Here is a 20,059-nt window from a genome sequence, read left to right as displayed (position 1 = left end):
TCCCTTTGGCCCATATGAAAAGACCAATACTATTAAAGACTTGTGATAGTTGGGGGCCCTGTTAGAGATTGTACATTGGGGCCCCTTTGTGGTTAAAGTTTCACTACTGTCCCTCTCTCCTAGGACCCCATAGGCTTCCTTTAACATACTTTGTGAAATTATTCTCATCCATCTTGTGATTCCCAATGAGTGTGTGTGTGTATGTGTGTATATATATATATATATATATATATATATATATATATATATATATATATATATGTATGTATGTATGTGTATATATATATATATATATATATATATATATGTATATATAAAAAATATAATATATATATATATATATATATATATATATATATATATATATATATATATATATATATAATATATATAATATATATATATATATAAAATATATAAAGCCTTTAAAGGGATATTCCCATCTCCAAGATCCTATCCCAATATGTAGTAGATGTAATAATAATAATATTAGCAAATACCTCCAATTAGAAATGTAGTATAGTTCTCATGATACACTATGTCGCTTACCTCATGTGCAGGGCATTGCAGGACCTTAGGTATCCATGTTTACAACCATGTATATAGTCACAGTTAGTTACTTGCTCATGGTCATAATCATGGATACATAAGGTCCTGCAATGCCCTGCACATGAGGTAAGTGACATGGCTAATCAGGAGAACTATACTACATTTTTAATTGGCGGTATTTGCGGCTGGTATTAATCTAGGGAACCTGCTTGCTTGTCCGCTCTGCTTTGATCATGGCTCATTATGGGTCTAATGGTGCAGGACTAATATAACTTTGTTGATAGTTCTCCTGATTAGCTATGTCCCATAACTCATGTTCAGGGCATTGCAGGACCTTATGTAATCATGGATACCACCATGACCAACTAACTAGCTAACTGTGACTATGTGCATGGTCGTAACCATGGATCAAAGTTGAGCAGATAGGCTAGCAGGTTCCCTGGATTAATATCAGTCGCAAATACCTCCAATTAGAAATGTATAGTTCTTCTAATTTAGCCATGTCTCTTACCTCATGTGCAGGGCATTGCAGGACCTTGGGTATCCATGGTTATGACCATGACCATGAGCAACAATCTAACAAAAGGCTGCTTTACACGCAGCGACATCGCTAGTGATGTCGCTCGTGAAAGCACCCGCCCACGTCGTTCATGCGTCACGGGCAAATCGCTGCCCGTGGCGGACAAAATCGCTAGTACCCGTCACACATACTTACCTTCCTAGCGACGTCGCTGTGGCCGGTGAACAGCCTCCTTTCTAAGGGGGCGGTTCGTGCGGCGTCACAGCGACATCACACGGCAGGCATCCAATAGAAGCGGAGGGGCGGAGAGCAGCCGCATGAAAGTCACGCCCACCTCGGTGCCGGAGGACGCAGGTACAGTGTTGTTCATCGTTCCCGGGGTGTCACCCGTAGCGATGTGTGCTGCCTCAGGAACGACGAACAACCTGTGTCCAGCACCAGCAACGATATTTGGGAAATGAACGATGACGTGTCAATGATTAGGTATTTTTGATCATTAACACTCGCTCATAGGTGTCACACGCAACGACGCTGCTAACGAGGCCGGATGTGCGTCACGAATTCCATGACCCCGACGACATATCGTTAACGTATCATATCGTTGTGTAAAGCCCCCTTTACTGTGACTATATGCATGGATACCTAAGGTCCTGCAATGCCCTACACATGAGGTAAGTGACATAGCTAATCAGGACAACTATACTACATTTCTAATTGGAGGTATTTGCTAATATTATCCTTATTGCACCTACTATATATTGGGATAGGATCTTGGAGAAGGGAATAGCCCTGATGCTGCTGCATATAGGACCGCAGATCTTTCCCATAGTTACGGCAGATGTATTTGTATAAATAGAGCCTTTGAACAGTGCCCGGCATTGTGGGTCGCGTCTGCTTTCTAAACTGGCATCACGCACAAGTCAATTTGCGGTAAAAGACACCGGTTAGATGTAGAGCGCCAGTCTATAAGTCTTTGCTGTATTGTTCCTCACTGGTTGTTTTTTTGGGGGGCTATGTTAAGAAAAAAAAAAAAAAAAAGTGTGGGGGGGGTAAGACTTGTGGTGTGTGAGATTCCAGACTGGAAATGCCAGCGATACTGGAATATAAGTCTTCTCTTCTTAGGCAACCACAGTGCAAAACGACCCACACGAGCCTGCTGTTAACCTCAACTGACTTGGACGGGAGTCAGTCCCCACAATAGCGCAGTCTGGGGCTTGTTCTTGGCAGGCTTTCTCTACTAGGCCAGATTATTTGCAGTGTGGACCAGCTACCAGTCAGTTACGACCACCAAAGTAGTCCCACTTATGTTGACAGGATGTATCCACAGGAGAGACGCGGAGGTGAGAGACGGAGCTAAATCCAGAGTTACCAGAAAGTTGATAAAACATTCCATCTTCCCAAGCAAACTGATGGAGGATAATATTTGCTAAGGTGGTTATTTAATGCATGGGCCCGAATATGAGTGAATAGATTGTATTAACAGCAGCCGTCGGACACATTTACTGCTCAGATCGCATATTAAGCAGTATAAAAAAATAGATGTAAGAGATCCATTCAGTCGTTTCTTTTGGAAAGATGGGAGACAATCTAGACAAAGTTCTCGCCACTCCGCACTAGTGTCCAAGGCCAATCTGTCCTGCTATGATGATACATAAAGATTGGGGATGTACTGTTATAGGATTGAGATTAAACAAGGCCAGGAAAGCTGGATGGTTGTAACGCTCTCGGCCGGTGTAGGGGCAGCGAGCGGCATTAGTGGGCCCAATGGACCATGGGGGGAACCAGGAGCTTAACTAAGCACCAACCGCGAGGTGGACGCCAGGTACCACTCCCAGGGCAGAGACCGGGACTGTGGCAGCTGACCACCAGGGCAAGCGATGGACTCTGGGGTGACTGAGGCAGGCTGGACAGGAATGATGGGCACGGCAGGGATAGACAGGCATGGGAAGACAGGTACTGGAGAAGGACACAGGGATAACAGGGCAGGAGCACAGGACCTGACAACCAGCTAGATGGAGACTGACTTACTATCTAGAGGTGTTGCGCAGGCACCTCCCCTAATGGGAGGGTGCCTTAAATACACAGTGCCTCTCAGCAGGCAGGTACAGGGTGACAGACACAGGGATAACGGGACCTGACAACTAGTGAGACAGACAGAACACTGACTAAGGCCAGAGTCACACTTGCGAGTGCCTCGCGTGTAACTCGCGCGAGTCTCTCATTGAATCATCCGGCACGGACTCGCACTCTCCTGACAGGAGCGGGTCGGTTGCATGTATGTCTATGCAGCTGAGATGCTCCTGTCCTGAGAGGGTGAGTCCCTGCCGGTTGATTCAATGAGAGACTCGCGCAAGTTACACGCGAGGCACACACAAGTGTGACTCTGGCCTAACACAAGGTGTTGCACAGGCATCTCCCCTAATGGGAGGGTGCCTTAAATACACAGTGCCTCTCAGCCATAGACTAAGAGGCATTTCCAGGAAATGGCGCGCCAGCCTTTTAAGATCTTAGATGCAATCCTGAGAACCCTGTCCGGCATGTGCAGGGCCTGGGAGGGGAAGGAGGCAGCAGCGCATGGGGAGTGCTAGGGAGGACATGACCCGGCTGGGGTAGTGACTAAGTCGGTGTCTCTGCAGAGACGCCAGGGCTACAGCAGTGAACCCCATCTATAATGATGGTTGTCACCTAATTTTGCAAAAAAAAAGGTTATTTCGAGGAAAATACATGCCTTCATGTACTCTTTGCGTTGCTCCTGTATATAGATCTCGGAGAGGATGAGGTATAAGCATTTTCTAACAGGTCTTGTGGATTCTTCTTGGGCTGATAAAAGGCACAGATGTCCCACAAATTGGGATCAAAAGTTTGGTTAAATGTTGACAATTGGATGATGGTTCTCGTCATTTCTAAAAGTCAATATTGACCCTTTTAACGAGCCTTGCCGCATAACTTAAAATAAGAAGCCAAACCTAGAGGAGCATTGCATGGCCTCTAAGTCTCCTTACACCAGCATATCATGCATGTCACTCTTCACAAGGAGAATTTTTTTCCCCTTTGAACCCTAGTCAGATGCCTCTCATTTAGCCAAATCAAATCTCCTGCTTTGCACTGAGGCAACACCCTGAAACATGTGTCTGCAAATAGGATAAGAAGCCTAACCAAAACTCTATTTGCTGACACGTGTTTTCGGGGTGTTGCCTCAGTGCAAAGCAGGAGATTTGATTTGGCTAAATGAGAGGCATCTGACTAGGGTTCAAAGGGGAAACAATTCTCCTTGTGAAGAGTGACATGCATGACATGCTGGCTTAAGGAGACTTAGAGGCCATGCAATTCTCCTCTGTGTTTGACATCTTATCGTATTTTACGTGGCAGTGCTAGTTAAAGGGTCAGTATTGACTTTTAGGATTCTTAAATCCAACAGATGACACCAGAGATCAAATCCTCTTCCTTCTGAAGATTCTATTTGCATATTTAATTTCCCAGAGGAGCAGTGCATGGTCTATAAGTCTCCTTACACCAGTATGTCTGGCAAGTCAGTCTCCACAAGGAGACATTTTTCCCCTTTGAACCCTGGTCAGAGGCCTCTCATTGAGCCAAATCAAATCTCCTGCTTTGCACTGAGGTAACACCCCAAAAACATGTGTCGGCAAATAGAGTTCTGGTTTGGCTTCTTATCCTCTTTACAGACACGTGTTTTGGGGTGTTGCCTCCATGCAATACAGGAGATCTAATTTGGCTAGATGAGAGGCATCTGACTAGGGTTCGAAGGGGAAAAATGTCTCCTTGTGGAGAGTGATATGCTGGTTTAAGAAGACTTAAAGGCCATGCAATGCTCCTCTGGGTTAGACTTCTTATCCTATTTTATGTGTTAATGCTCGTTAAAGGTTCTGTAGTGACTTTTAGGATTGTTACATCCAACAGATGACAACAGAGATCAAATCCTCTTCCTGCCGAAGAGACTATTTGCATATTTAATTTCCCAGAGGAACATTGCATGGCCTATAAGTCTCCTTATACGACCATATCAAGTATGTCACTCTTCACAAGGTGCAAATTGTCTCTTCAGTGAGGAAGTAGAAAAACTCTAGTGCCACCTATTGGAGGTAGCAATCCTAATAATCAAAAGTGATCCTTTAACGAGCCTTATCATATAACTTAGGATTTATGCCAGATCAGAACCTCAATTTGCAGACACTGTGTTTCGGGATGGTTGTCCCTCGTCAGTGCAAAGTATGAGATCTGATCTGGCTGTATGAGAGGCTAAGACATAGTCTTAAGGCTGCTTTACACGCAGCGACATCGCTAGCGATGTCGCTCGTGAAAGCACCCGCCCCCGTCGTTTGTGCTTCACGGGAAATCGCTGCCCGTGGCGTACAAAATCGCTAGGACCCATCACACATACTTACCTACCTAACGACGTCGCTGTGGCCGGTGAACAGTCTCTTTTCTAAGGGGGCGGTTTGTGCAATATCACAGCAAGGTCACACGGCAGGCGTCCAATAGAAGCAGAGGGGCGGAGAGCAGCCGCATTATCGACATGCTCACCTCGTTGCCGGAAGAACGCAGGTACGCTGTTGTTCTTCGTTCCCGGGGTGTCACACGTAGCGATATGTGCTGCCTCAGGAACGATGAAAAACCTGCGTCCACAACGAGCAGCGAGATTTTGAAAATGAACGACGTGTCAACGATCAAGAATAAGGTGAGTATTTTTGATCGTTAACAGTCGCTCAGAGCTGTTACACGCAACGACGTCGCTAACGACGCCGGATGTGCGTCACGAACTCCCGTGACCCAGACGACATATCGTCAGATATGTCGTTGTGTGTAAAGCCCCCTTAAAGGGTACTTTACACACAACGATATCGCTAATGATATATTGTCGGGGTCACGTCGTTAGTGTCGCACATCCGGTGCCGTTAGCAATATCGTTGTGTGTGACTCAAAGGAGTGACGATCAACGATCGCAAAAACGGCAAAAATCGTTGACACGTCACTCCTTTTCATAATATTGTTGGTGGTGCATTCCGCTGGTTGTTCGTCGTTCCTGCGGCTCCACACATCGCTATGTGTGACACTGTAGGAGTGACGAACATCTCCTTACCTGCCTGCACCGGCAATGAGGAAGGAAGGAGGTGAGTGGCATGTTCCGGCCGCTCATCTCCGCCCCTCCTCTGCTATTGGGTGGCTGCTTAGTGACGCCGAACGCACCTCCCCCTTAAAGGAGAGATTGTTCGGTGTCTCCAGCAACTTCGCTGAACAGGTATGTGCGTGTGACGCTGCCATAGCGATATTGTTCGCTACGGCAGCAATCACTCCCATGAGGAAACAGCAACGTGGGTGGGTGCTATCGCGCACGACATCGCTAGCTATCGATAGCGATGTCGCAGCGTGTAAAGCACCCTTTAGCCTCTCATACAGACATATCAGATCTCATACTTTGCACTGACGAGGGACAACCATTCCAAAACATCATGTCTGCAAATTGAGGCTCTGATCTGGCATAAATCCTAAGGGGTACTTTGCACGCTGCGACATCGCTAGCCGATTGTAGCGATGCCGAGTGCGATAGTCCCCGCCCCCGTCACAGATGCGATATCTTGTGATAGCTGCCGTAGCGAACATTATCGCTACGGCAGCTTCACACACACTTACCTGCCCTGTGATGTCGGTCTGGACGGCGACCTGCCTCCTTCCTAAGGGGGCGGGTCGTGCGGCGTCACAGCAACGTCACACGGCAGGCGGCCAATAGAAGCGGAGGGGCGGAGATGAGCGGGACGTAAACATCCCGACCACCTCCTTCATTCCTCATTGCAGGCGGGACGCAGGTAAGGAGATGTTCCTCGCTCCTGCGGCTTCATACACAGCGATGTGTGCTGCCGCAGGAACGAGGAACAATATCGTACCTGTCGCTGCAGCTAAATTATGGAAATAACTGACACTACACAGATCACCGATTTTTGACGCTTTTGCGATCGTTTATCGGTGCATCTAGGCTTTACACGTTGCGACGTCTTTACCGGCGCCGGATGTGCGTCACTTTCGATTTGACCCCGACGATATTGCAGTTGCGATGTCGCAACGTGCAAAGTACCCCTAAGTCATATGACAAGATTCGTTAAAGGGTCACTTTTGGCTTTTAGGATTGCTACATCCAATAGGTGGCACCAGAGTTCGTCTACTTCTTCACTGAAGAGACAATTTGTATATTTTATAGAGGAGCATTACGGCTTAAAGTCTCCTCACCACCGGCATTACTACGAGCAGCTTCAGCACTTTTAGTTTATCAGTTTAGACAAAAGTCCTTTTTTATGTTTCCTCTTTATCAGCTCGTTTGAGTACAATAATAATAACTTTATATTTATATTTTATATTTATATTATATTATATATTTATATTATATTTTATATTTTAAATTTTTTATATTTATACGCAATTTTTTTTTTTATATCTCCAAGTTCCGGAAATGAAACGTAGAGCTGTGCAATCCCCTGGGATTTCTGGCTGGTATCTAGAGGACACGATGTTAAATGAAACAGCAAACATCCAAATTTACAGTGAAAACGTTTCGATGAGCTAGACATAATAAATATTTGGACAAGTTTCCTGCGAGCGTAAACTTGGACAGCTGCTACAGTATTTTGTGGAGTGAGAAACAATGCTTTGACTACTACATATCTCATCCCTGAATGCTTCGTTTTCTATGGTATTTTATATTAAAAAAAAAAAATATTATAAAAGTTAATCTTAAATTCCTGTCAAGAAGACTTCGTCTCCCAGATCCTCACCAAAACCGCAGAATTTAAAAAAAAAAAAAAAATTAAATAAAAAGATGTAAAAATATTAACCAGAAATTCAAGATCCTACATCTCCTGTCTGGCGCCTTTGGCGATGGTGGTCTATATCAGGATATGCCAAATATTTTCTGAATAAACGGGAAAATTCGTAATAAAACTATTCCCGGACTACCAATATGGCTGCCAATAAAGCTCCCATACAGATTGTCATGTGTCATATGAAGCATTAATGGGCATGCACATAGGTAACCATGACAGAGAATGCAGAGAAGCCTAGCTCAGATTTACCGGTTACCCTCGCTGTCACGCTAGGTATGGGGAAGTACCCAACGAATGGTGAAAGGGAAGGGAAAAGGAGTGTAACGCCTGCCTGGATCAACAGACTCAGGGGGGATGTAATAGACAGACTAGAGGGAAGCCAGTCACCAAGTAGGACCCCCAGAACCCTTAAACCCTTTAACACCTACACAGGGATTTGGAATTATACAGGGCCCTGGAGATCACTACCTGTGGAAGGCTGCAGTCTGATGAGAGTAGTTGTCAGGCAGGGTCAGACCAGGAATAGCAGAACACGGACAGAATCGGAAGACAAGGACGTAATCAGAAAACGGAGCAGAGGTCAAATCCAGATCGGGCAGCAAGGTACAAAAACAGCAGGCAGAAGGGTAGTCAGAAAACATGCAGGAATCACAAAACAGAATAGGGCGGATCAGGAGCTAGGAAATCAGAACTATCTCTGGCAGTGGTCATGTGACAGGATGGGGAATAAGAAGGGTGTGGTGTCTTCCCATTGGCTGTAGCTGAACGCTGGCAACTTCAGCTGGAAGACACATGCCACCCACAGTCATCCAGCGGCACTGCAGATCCCAAGCTAACCCAGCCCAGTGGATGATCGGAGCCTGTGCCCACCGGTGCCGCTGGCATCGACTCCTCTCCCATCACCAGCACCATCCACGGCAGGAACACGGCGTCGCCTGGTGATCGGAGCAGAAGTCGCTGGAGCAGACTCCGGCGGTGACGTCACAGGGAGATGGTGACCCCTGACAAAGCCTACCTCTGGGCCCTGGCTTCCCTCAGTGCCCTAGATAGGTTCCCTACTTATGCGCCAAGCAGGATACCTGGCCCTAGACTGACCCTCATCTGGGTTCTAGGTAGGGAATGGATGGGATAAGCTCTTCATCAACCAACTAAGAGCTAAAGGACACAAAGGAATAACAAACGGGGGAAAATAACAAGTAACTTATCTCCAAGAAGATTCAGGGAGAAGGACAGCAACACGCAACAAAGTTACTCCAGATGAGTGCAAGCTGACTGCTTGCACTCAGCTATATCTCCCTACAGATCCTATCACCAGCACAGACCAGAAGGGAATGAGAGTATATAAGGACACAAAGGGAAGTGCTGATGAAAGCATCTGAAAGAGTGAGGAACTCTCCAGGGTCCTAAAGGGAAGGGGATAATGTCACGCTAGGTATGGGGAAGTACCAAATGCATGGCGAAAGAGAAGGGAAACCCTGTGTCTAGGGAAAGGGAAGATGGTGACCCGTGACCAAACCTACTGATGGTTTCTGGGGTCCCTCACCACTCTAGATAGGTTCTGCACCTATGCGCTGAGCCGGATACCTGATCTTAGGTATCCCTACTGCTGGGCCCTAAATAGCGGATGGATGGGATGACCTCTTTGTCAACCTCACTAAACAACTGTAGAAGACACAAGGGGGGGACACAAGGGAAAAGCATGAACTACCTATCCACAGATGACTCTAGTAAAACTTCAGCAGAGTTTTCAGCCACAATACCACAGGGAAGTACAAGCCACCTGCTTGCACTGAGGGCTTGAAGGAACTGAAAATATCACCAGCACCAGTCCAAAAGAAGGAAGAGGTATTTAAGCACCAAGTGATTACTGCTAATCAAGAGCTGAGTGGAGGTCAAGCTCCTGCTGGGTCCAACAGGGAGAGAGATGAATCCAGCAGGAAATCTACCTATACCAATAAATACTGATGGCAGGAACAATGGAAAGTCAGGGAGCATTCTGCGCAATCAGACGCTGAGACCTTCTATGGCCAGAAACCACATGACTGTCTGTCACTCGTGACACACAGATATATAAAATACCATATACACCAAGCAGGTGATATCACTGTATATACATCACTGGTGAGAGGTCACTATAGAGATCAGTACTACCCCTAGATCACCAGGACATATAAGGGTGATACCACTGTATATACATCACTGGTGAGAGGTCATTATAGAGATCAGTACTACCCCCAGATCACCAGGAGAATAATAGAAAGTCAGGGAGAAGTTTGTGCGGCCAAATGCTGCGACCTTCTATTGCCGGACACCACAGGACGGTCTGTCACCCGTGACTTTCACCCATGGGCATTGCTTCTACAATATACACCAGTGATGTAAAAAGAGGGGGTGCAGAGATAGCAGTATGGTCGACAAAATATCTTATTTAATAGGGTGGCAGTAATATAAATAACATGTAGGGTGTTATAGACTTCGTTTTAGGACCCAAGGTTCCAAAATGGTAGCAAAAATAAATGGAAAAACAGAACCAACCTTTCCCCATTCATTTTAGTACATATTCATCCCCTGGCACCAGTTTTGAATGAAATGATCAGCTTGTGTCCCATTCAGTAATGTTTTGTGGTCGGAAATCTGTGTTTTTCATCACTGGTCTGTAGGGTAAAGGAAATGACTACCACAGATATGTGGTTGTGAACTCATGGCTCAGAGAGTGCAGCGAGAATTGTGATTATGGTCGGAATTGCTAGTTAGGCTCATGAATGAGTAGATATTGAGGTCAAGTGTTTAGGGTCTAAGCAGGATCTACACATTAAGGCAGACCAGGGCATAGTTTAGGGGTGTAGAGGTAGCACTTGCCCCCTTTGATGTCTGCGGGGCTTTAAGGCCATCTGCCAAAAGAGAGGACCCCCAATGTTATAAATGATCACATGCTAGATGGAGATCCTGAAACAGAATTTGTATTAGGGCCATGAGCTTCATGTTATCCCTGCAGCCTACGTTGGAGAATTCAACGAGCATCCATGTTCCTTTGTGGTCTCAGATGAAGCCGTCCCATCTGTAATCTCTCATAATATTATGGGGAATCTGTCTTAAGGTTTTTGCTATGTAATCTGCTAGTGTGGGGGCAGAGACTCTGATTCCAGTGATGTGTCACTTACTATTCTTTGTGTTGCTGTTTCAATAAAATCAGTGTTTTATCAGCAGGAGAGTATCACTACAGAACCAGGTTTCTTTGCCTCCTAGTCAATTCCTCAGTGTAAAGGCTGCTTTACACGCAGCGACATTGCTAGCGATGTCACTCGTGAAAGCACCCGCCCCCGTCGTTTGTGCGTCATGGGCAAATCGCTTCCCGTGGTATACAGAATCGCTAGTACCCGTCACACATACTTACCTTCCTACTGACGTTGCTGTGGGCGGCCAACAACCTCTTTTTTAAGGGGGCGGTTCATGCGTCGTCACAGCGACGTCACACGGCAGGCGTCCAATAGAAGCGGAGGGGCGGAGAGCAGCTGCATGAAAGTCACGCCCACCTCGTTGCCGGAGGACGCAGGTACAGTGTTGTTCGTCATTCCCGGGGTGTCACATGTAGCGATGTGTGCTGCCTCAGGAACGACGATCAACCTACCGTACGTCCAAAATCAGCAACGACATTTGGGAAATGGACGATGTGTCAACAATCAACAATTGTGAGTATTTTGCATCGTTAGCGGACACTCGTAGGTGTCACACGCAACGACGTCGCTAACAAGGCCGGATGTGCATCACTAATTCCGTGACCCCAATGACATCTCGTTAGCGATCTCGTTGCGTGTAAAGCCCCCTTTACTCCACCACTATCTGTCTCGTGCATGTTCTGTGTAACTTCTCCCCCACCACTGATTACCAGCTTTCTGTCAATATACAGTGTGCACAGAAAGCTGCCAATCATTGGTGTGGGCGAGGTTATACTTGGCTCAACATTCCGAGCTCTGCAAAATTCGCACCAGAGAAAACAGCGATTATATCAAAATGATTGCAACAAGTGACACATCGCCGGAATCGGGATCTCAGCCACTGCATCATACGGCTCTTAGATTACATAGCACAAACCTGCTGACAGATTCATTTTAATGAGATTGTAGACATTGTGTATACTGTATCATTAAATCTTTATGCTTTTCTATTGCAGGAACCAGAGAAGCAGCTTTTGTGTATGCAATATCTTCGGCAGGAGTCGCCTTCGCAGTGACCCGGGCATGTAGTAGCGGAGATCTGGAAAAGTGTGGTTGCGATAGGACAGTCCATGGGGTCAGCCCTCAAGGTATGTACAGACATAGCGTACGGACATATACATTTCACCTGGGTGGAAACTATTCACATTCACACAAATTCGAGATGAGCCAACACTTGTTCCCCCAAAGTACCAAGTGAGTGAGAAGTGAATCTTCAGTCCAGAGCAAAAGTACTCTTAGGCAATTATCACATGGAGTTTTTTTTTATGTGGATATGCTGCAAAATCCTCCAAAAAAAACTTTTCAAAACTCTTCCTATTCATTTCTATAGAAAATCCTGTTTGCTATTAATTTGATGATTTTTTTAACATTTTTTTTTTCTCCCCAAGAGATTTTGAAAAATGCCTACAGAGAAAAATAAAAGTATATGATAGATTCTATCCAATAAAAAAAAATCTACAAAAAACCGCTTTGGGGGGGGAAAACAATCCTACTCCAAACTTCTTTTCAACCACTTTAGGAAGGAAAAAAAAAATACCCAAAAAGAAGAGTTTCACCTTGAAAACTCGCCTTAAAAAACTGTGTGTGAATATGTAATTTACTCTGAGATAACAGGTCAAAGTTTAATTAAATAAAATCTTTATTTTTATATAGCGCTATTAATTCCACAGCGCTTTACATACATCAGGAACACTGTCCCCATTGGCGCTCACAATCTAAATTCCCTATCTGTATGTCTTTGGAGTGTGGGAGGAAACCGGAGAACCCGGAGGAAGCCCACGCAAACACGGGGAGAACCTACAAACTCCTTGCAGATGTCCTTGGTGGGATATAAACCCAGGATCCCAGCGCTGCAAGACTGCAGTGCTAACCACTAAGCCACCACAAGACTGCAGTGCTAACCACTAAGCTACTACAAGACTGCAGTGCTAACCACTGAGCTGCAGTGCTAACTACAGAGCTGCCGTGCTAACTACAGAGCTGCCGCGCTAACTACAGAGCTGCCGCGCTAACTGCAGAGCTGCCGCGCTAACTGCAGAGCTGCCGCGCTAACTGCAGAGCTGCCGCGCTAACTGCAGAGCTGCCGCGCTAACTGCAGAGCTGCCGCGCTAACTGCAGAGCTGCCGCGCTAACTGCAGAGCTGCCGCGCTAACTGCAGAGCTGCCGCGCTAACTGCAGAGCTGCCGCGCTAACTGCAGAGCTGCCGCGCTAACTGCAGAGCTGCCGCGCTAACTGCAGAGCTGCCGCGCTAACTGCAGAGCTGCCGCGCTAACTGCAGAGCTGCCGCGCTAACTGCAGAGCTGCCGCGCTAACTGCAGAGCTGCCGCGCTAACTACAGAGCCACCGCGCTAACCACTGAGCCACCGTGCTAACCACTGAGCCACCGTGATGCCCAAATATAAAATACATTAAATACAAAGTAATGTTAGCAGTCCCTTTAACAAAATAGGGGTATATCCAAAACTATCATCTATAAAAATGGCTGCTGCAATCAATCCATTCTGTACATCATAATGACACCGACCTCATGAGCTCCACTTATGATCCTACAGAAGTTTACATTTATCCTATAACTTAAAGGATTGGACAACCCCTTCTCATTCCCCAATCTTTTCCCCCATAAAAATAATTAAGCCTATACTCACCTCCGGTGCGGCCGCGGTTCCAGCGATGTCCATGCTCCTGAAACTCACATGACATTGGCTCTGCGACCAATCAGTGCTGGCTTCCTTCTCCCCGCCTTCCGACATTTGAGCAGGATGTGAGTGTAGCGCTGACTTCCTGCTCTAACGTCCTAAAACAGGGTGAAAGAAGCCGACACTGATTGGTTGCGAGCCTCGCATGTCATAATAACAATGTCATATAATCCCCGGGAACGCGGCTTCATACATCACTGGAACTCCACACGCACCGGAGGTGAGTATAGGCTTGTTTTTTTTTATGGGGGTGAACCAGAGGAATGAGTAGTGGACAACCCCTTTAAAAATTTCGACTGACTGGCTAAAAATGTGGAATCTAGCACCAGTCACTCATGCCCTGTTTGGTGCCTATTTCGTCAATTTCACACCTAGCTGCTCCTGTGAATGTTATTACACAGCTTCCTGACCTAGGGGTAAATTAGTTAATATATTGTAGAAAAATAAATGACCCAGGTAATTGTCATATTAACCGACGTGGTGTTTCCAGAACTAGGTTGTGCTTGTGAGGACGAACAAATTGTATAAAACCAAAGTCCATAGAAAGCCTTTAAGGATTTTTTTGGCCCCTCGGGCACCAGGGTGCAGGTGCAAATTCTACCTCTTAACTCACACCTCCACACTTTATAGCTATGCCCTTAAGATTTTCTTCCCACATTACGAAAAATGACTATGTTATGGAAAAATATAAAAAAAAATTGAGAGTTCCAGAATTGGGTCCATAATGACGGGATAAAGAAAGACTTTGGGAACTTTGGGTTTCTCAGCTTCAAACTGAGAAAATATTTTTAGGAAATGTTCTTTTTGATGTCCTACAGGGTTCCAATGGTCTGGCTGTTCGGATAACATTGCTTATGGAGTGGCCTTTTCCCAGTCATTTGTAGATGTAAGAGAAAGAAGCAAAGGTGCATCGTCCAGTAGAGCGCTCATGAACCTCCACAACAACGAAGCAGGACGCAAGGTAACTGGTTCTTCCACTAGCCGTGGTTTAGGTTTTGTCTAAGTGGAACTAAGACTGTTAGATCATTCATTCCAAAAAACTCCATTATGTTGCTGACTATTCCTTTTCTTAAATTTATTGATACAGTGACTAAATAAAAAATACTCTAGAACATCTAAATATGGAGATATCGCGGGTCACAGGCCATTGCGCTTTTTCCTATGACATGTTCCAAAGGCAAAACCTTCACAGGAGACCATTTTAAGACATCTTATAATTTTTATTATTTATTACTATAGCACCATTTAAACCATGGCACTTTACATGTCAAAAGGGTACACAAGTACAATAATCATAAACGAAACAAGGCACAGACTGGTACAGGAGGAGAGAGGACCCTGCCCGCGAGGGCTCACAGTCTACGAGGGATGGGTGAGGATACAGTAGGTGAGGGTGGAGGTGGTCGTGTGATGCTATGGTGGACTGAGGGGGATGGGTGAGGGTACAGTAGGTGAGGGTGGAGGTGGTAGTGTGATACTATGGTGAACTGAGGGAGACGGGTGAGGGTACAGTAGGTGAGGGTGGAGGTGGTAGTGTGATACTATGGTGAACTGAGGGAGACAGGTGGAGATAGTCGTGCGGCACTATGGAGGACTGAGGGGGTTGGGTGAGGAAACAGTAGGTGAGGGCAAAGCTGGTCATGCGGCACTATATCAGACTGAGGGTTACTACAGGTTGTAGGCTTGACTGAAGAGGTGGGTCTTCAGGTTCCTTTTGAAGCTTTTCAAGGTAGGTGTGAGTCTGATATGTTGTGGTGGAGAGTTCCAGAGTATGGGGGGATGTACAGGAGAAATCTTTGATGCAGTGGTGGGAAGAGGAGATGAGAGGGGAGTAGAGAAGGAAATCTTGTAAGGATCGGATGTTGCGTGAAGGTAAGTACCATGAGACTAGGTCACAAATGTATGGAGGAGACAGGTTGCGGATGGCTTTGTAGGTCATGGTTAGGGTTTTGAACTGGAGTCGTTGGGCAATGGGAAACCAGTGAAGGGATTGGCAGAGAGGAGAAGCCAGGGAATAGCAGGAGGAGAGGTGGGTTAGTTTAGCAGCATAGTTTAGAATAAATTGTAGGGATGCAAGACAGTTAAGGGAGGCCACAGAGTAGGGGGTTTCAATAGTCCAGGTGGGAGATAATAAGGGCATGCATTAGTGTTTTTGCAGCTTCTTGAGAAAGGAATGCATATGAACCCCTGTATTTTCCATTAGGGACTTAATGTGTTAAAGCCTAGGGCCCAATCCCTACAAATCCCTATTTGTGGTACTGTAGAACACTTCATGTTTAACTACTACTCCTTTAAAGCGATCGTAGGGTCCCAGTGGTGAGTGCATGTCCCAGTACTCATACATATATCACCTCTGTAATGAAAAATGTGTTTATGCAAGTGATTTTAAGTCAATTTTTTTAAGATTCCATACTATTAATTACACTTAAGTTCAGCTAAATGTGTGTAACCTTCTCCTCATTAGAGATGAGTGAATTTGATGAGATTTGAATTCACCAAATCCTCCGAACTTTACCAGTAAATTCAATTGGCAGCAAATTTATTCTCAGCAAATAGAATGTTCCTTATCATTCTCTGGGATCTGAAAAAAACATCCAATGCTCACCTCATCACTCACCTCTAACCTATCATTTTTCCTTGTATGGCCCTCGGCGCCTTTTTTCTTTAATTTTACCTCCACTGTGTGCAAAAACTCTGGGCATCTTCCCAGTAGGTCAAGATTTCCAACTGCAATGCAGGGTCATCCCGAACCTAATCGCGGATGGAAATTCCAGTCTAGAGTGTGTGTCGTAAGATCTTAGCGAATGTCATGAAGTCCCAATGTCGCTACAACCTTACGACGCGCATGCGCACAAGCATCTCAAGCCTAGTCAAAGCTTAGCATGAAGAGACTCGAAGTTTCAGTGCGCAATGGCAATAAGATATGGTGAGGATCATATGGGGAGAGAATGCATTGGAGATAGCCGAGAAGTAGGCAGTGAATTTTACAATTTTTTTTTTTAAGCCTTTTGACTCTAGTTAAGCAAAATGTCGGCCAGTAGGGTGTCCTCTTGCTGAATTCACACAGAGAAAATTACACAAAATCCACATTGTGGTGAATATTGATTTTGTAAAATTCAAGTGTAATTCAGTTCTACTTGAATACATTTTCCTAACTCTATATGAGGTACTGATCTGGCATTAATCCATGAAAAGGCTTGTTAAAAGGGTGCTTTACACGCTGCGACATCGCTAGCAATGTCGTGCGTGATAGCACCCGCCCGCCCCTGTCGTTCGTGCAACATTTGGTGATCGCTGTTGTAGCGAACATTATCGCTAAGGCCTAAAACACACTTCCGCAAAAAAACGTCCGTATGACACGGTCCGTTTTTCGGGTCCGTGTTCCGTATTTTTGGGGCGTTTCTCCGGTACATATGGCATCCGTGTGATGGCGTATGCGAGCCGTGTGTGCGTGTGGAATGTCCGTTTTGACATAAAATACGTACGTGTGCTGTCCGTGTGCTGGCCGTTTTTAAAGGCCCGCATTCTTACCCAATTAACGATTTTAATCATTCATCATGAGATCCTGGTGTTGTTGTTTGCTTTCAAATGACCTGATAGATTGGAAACAAGTGTTTCAAATTTTGTAATGAAAAACGGACACGGACGATACGTGCTGAACACGGACATACTCCGTGTGCGGTCCGTGCAGGCACGGACTCATAGACTAAAGCGGGTCCGTGCCTGCGTGTTGCCGGCCAAAAACGGACATGTCGTCCGTGTAGAAAAGCGCACACACGTACTTACCACACGGACACACGTTCCGTGTGATTTTACGTGCGTGTGCCATCTACCATTGAATAACATGGGTCTCCGTGTGTACGTGTCTCCGGTACGTGCAAATACGTACCGCACACGTACAAAAAAAACGGATGTGTGTTGCGGGTCTAAGGCAGCGTCACATGTACATACCTTTTCAGCGACGTCGCTGTGACAGCCAAACAATCCCTCCTTCAAGGGGGAGGTGCGTTCGGCGTCATAGCGACATCACTGCGGCGTCAATAAGCGGCCGCCCAATAGAAGCGGAGGGGCGGAGATGAGCGGCCTGAACATGCCGCCCACCTCCTTCCTTCCTCATTGCCGGTGGATGCAGGTAAGGAGATGTTCGTCGTTCCTGCGGTGTCAAACATGGCGATGTGTGACGCCGCAGGAACGACGAACAACTAGCGGCATGCACCACCAACGATATTATGAAAAGGAGCGACGTATCGATTTTTGATGCTTTTGCGATCCTTGATCGTTGCTCCTTGGTGTCACACGTTGCGTTGTCGCTAACAGCGCCGGATGTGCGTCACTAACGACGTGACCCCGACGATATATCGTTAGCGATGTCGCAGCGTGTAAAGCACCCTAAAGGGTCACTTTTGACTTTTAGGAATCCTACTTCTAATCAATGGCACTAGAGTTCGTCTCCTTCCTCCCTGAAGAGACATTTTTCCCAACTCTACTTCTCACTCATGTATGAAATTCTGTTGAGCGTATTTGCCCATGATAAGTCAACTGAAATTTTGCCATATTTTTTGTAGGCCATCCTCAACAACATGCGAGTGGAATGCAAGTGTCATGGCGTCTCTGGATCATGCGAAGTGAAAACCTGTTGGAAAGCCATGCCACCATTTCGCAAAGTTGGCAATGTTCTGAAGGAAAAATTTGACGGAGCTACCGAAGTGGAGCAGAAAAAAATTGGAACAACTAAAGTTTTGGTCCCCAAAAATTCTCAGTTTAAACCACACACAGACGAGGATCTGGTATATTTAGATTCTAGTCCTGATTTCTGTGACCACGACATAAAAAATGGTGTTTTAGGAACTACTGGCCGGCAATGCAACAAGACTTCCAAGGCTATCGATGGTTGTGAGCTTATGTGCTGTGGTCGGGGGTTCCACACAGAAGAAGTTGAAATTATGGAAAGGTGCAGTTGTAAATTCCACTGGTGCTGCTTTGTCAAATGTAAACAGTGCCATAAAGTGGTAGAGATGCACACGTGTCGGTGATCAGACTGGAATCCATAGCCTATTTTACCAGAATGGACAATTCTCTTCTGTACACACCACCAATGTCATTCCCTTCCACCACGACAGGTGAAGCTCCAAAAACTGCAAAAAAAAATGATAAAAAGGGACAATGGATTTTTTTAAAGAATATTTAAAGTCCCCAGATATCATTGATGTATATTTGTATCCTTCTTATTTATTTGCGGAAAAACATTGAGATTTTAAGTCAGTGCTTCCCATCTACATGTGGTGAAATGACTTTGCGTTGCTGCTTCCAGAGGGATGGAGACCTAAAAAAAACCCGTGATCTACAAAATCTGCTGAAGGAACCAACAAAAATTATATAAAAAAAAGAATTTAAAAAAAAAGTTGAAAAAAAATGGAGAGATACTTTATATAGGATGACCACTATCCAACTTGTTATTCCAGAGACATTTTTAACTAACTTCCACCGAATGACCAAAATAACGAATGAAAAAAAGTTTCATTATATTTTTTTTGAAATGGAAACAAAAAATGTTAGCATAGGTATTTTATATCTATATCGATGTATATAAATATATATATTCATGTTTTTGTATTACAAATATTTCTCTAAAAGAAAGCCAAGTGTCAGGTCATTGCACAGGTTTCTCACATATCTCATTCCTTGAAGACAAAGCTGTACGCTCAGTTTTAAGTAGAATTTTTTTAATTTTTCCCTTTTCTCAGCTTTTCGTACTGAACTGTTGAGTTATTCCTGGTAAAACGGCTGAATAAACTTAAAGAACAACACTAGTCATAAGTGACCCACCTAAGATCCATTGTCCTGGCCTTAGAGGGCATTAGAGTAGATATAGATGAGCGGACTTGAAAAGTACGACCACTTTTTTTAACCAAAAATTTGCTTAGAGCAGTTGTTGCTTCCCTTGCATTCACTCATTTTTGGTAGCTGTAGCGCCAGAGTCCCTGCGGGGATGTCGGCTTACTCCCCACCCTGGCTGGGTCGTCCTGTTCTCCCCTGCTGCCTAGCGTCATTCCACCTGCTCTCCTGCCTTCCTCCCTTCCCGAGACCTGTACATGCCGCACAGGGTTCCCAGGAGTGCCCCTAAGACGCACACGCACACCAGCCTTCCTCTTAGAGGGCTGGCACGCTATTTCCAGGAAATGCCTCTCAGCCTATGGCTGGAAGGCACTATGTATTTAAGGCACCCTCCCATTAGGGGAGGTGCCTATG

General features: G+C 45.5%; 1 protein-coding gene across 1 annotated transcript in view; it reads left to right on the top strand.

Annotated features, from left to right (window-relative positions):
* Nucleotides 1-19,172, top strand: part of WNT4 (Wnt family member 4) — a 103,348-nt gene extending 84,176 nt beyond the window's left edge. Inside the window, exons 3-5 of the mRNA XM_075329052.1 lie at nucleotides 12,071-12,202; nucleotides 14,629-14,771; nucleotides 18,376-19,172. Coding sequence (XP_075185167.1) covers nucleotides 12,071-12,202; nucleotides 14,629-14,771; nucleotides 18,376-18,843 — 743 coding nt within the window. The 3' untranslated portion in view covers nucleotides 18,844-19,172. The remainder of the gene's footprint in view (nucleotides 1-12,070; nucleotides 12,203-14,628; nucleotides 14,772-18,375) is intronic.
* The last annotated feature ends 887 nt before the right edge of the window (nucleotides 19,173-20,059 follow it).

This window comes from Anomaloglossus baeobatrachus, chromosome 11, assembly GCF_048569485.1.
Source record: "Anomaloglossus baeobatrachus isolate aAnoBae1 chromosome 11, aAnoBae1.hap1, whole genome shotgun sequence".
Lineage (NCBI taxonomy): Eukaryota > Metazoa > Chordata > Amphibia > Anura > Aromobatidae > Anomaloglossus > Anomaloglossus baeobatrachus.
The sequence above is the reverse complement of the archived record's forward strand: the minus strand, read 5'-3'. Positions and strand labels throughout refer to the sequence as shown.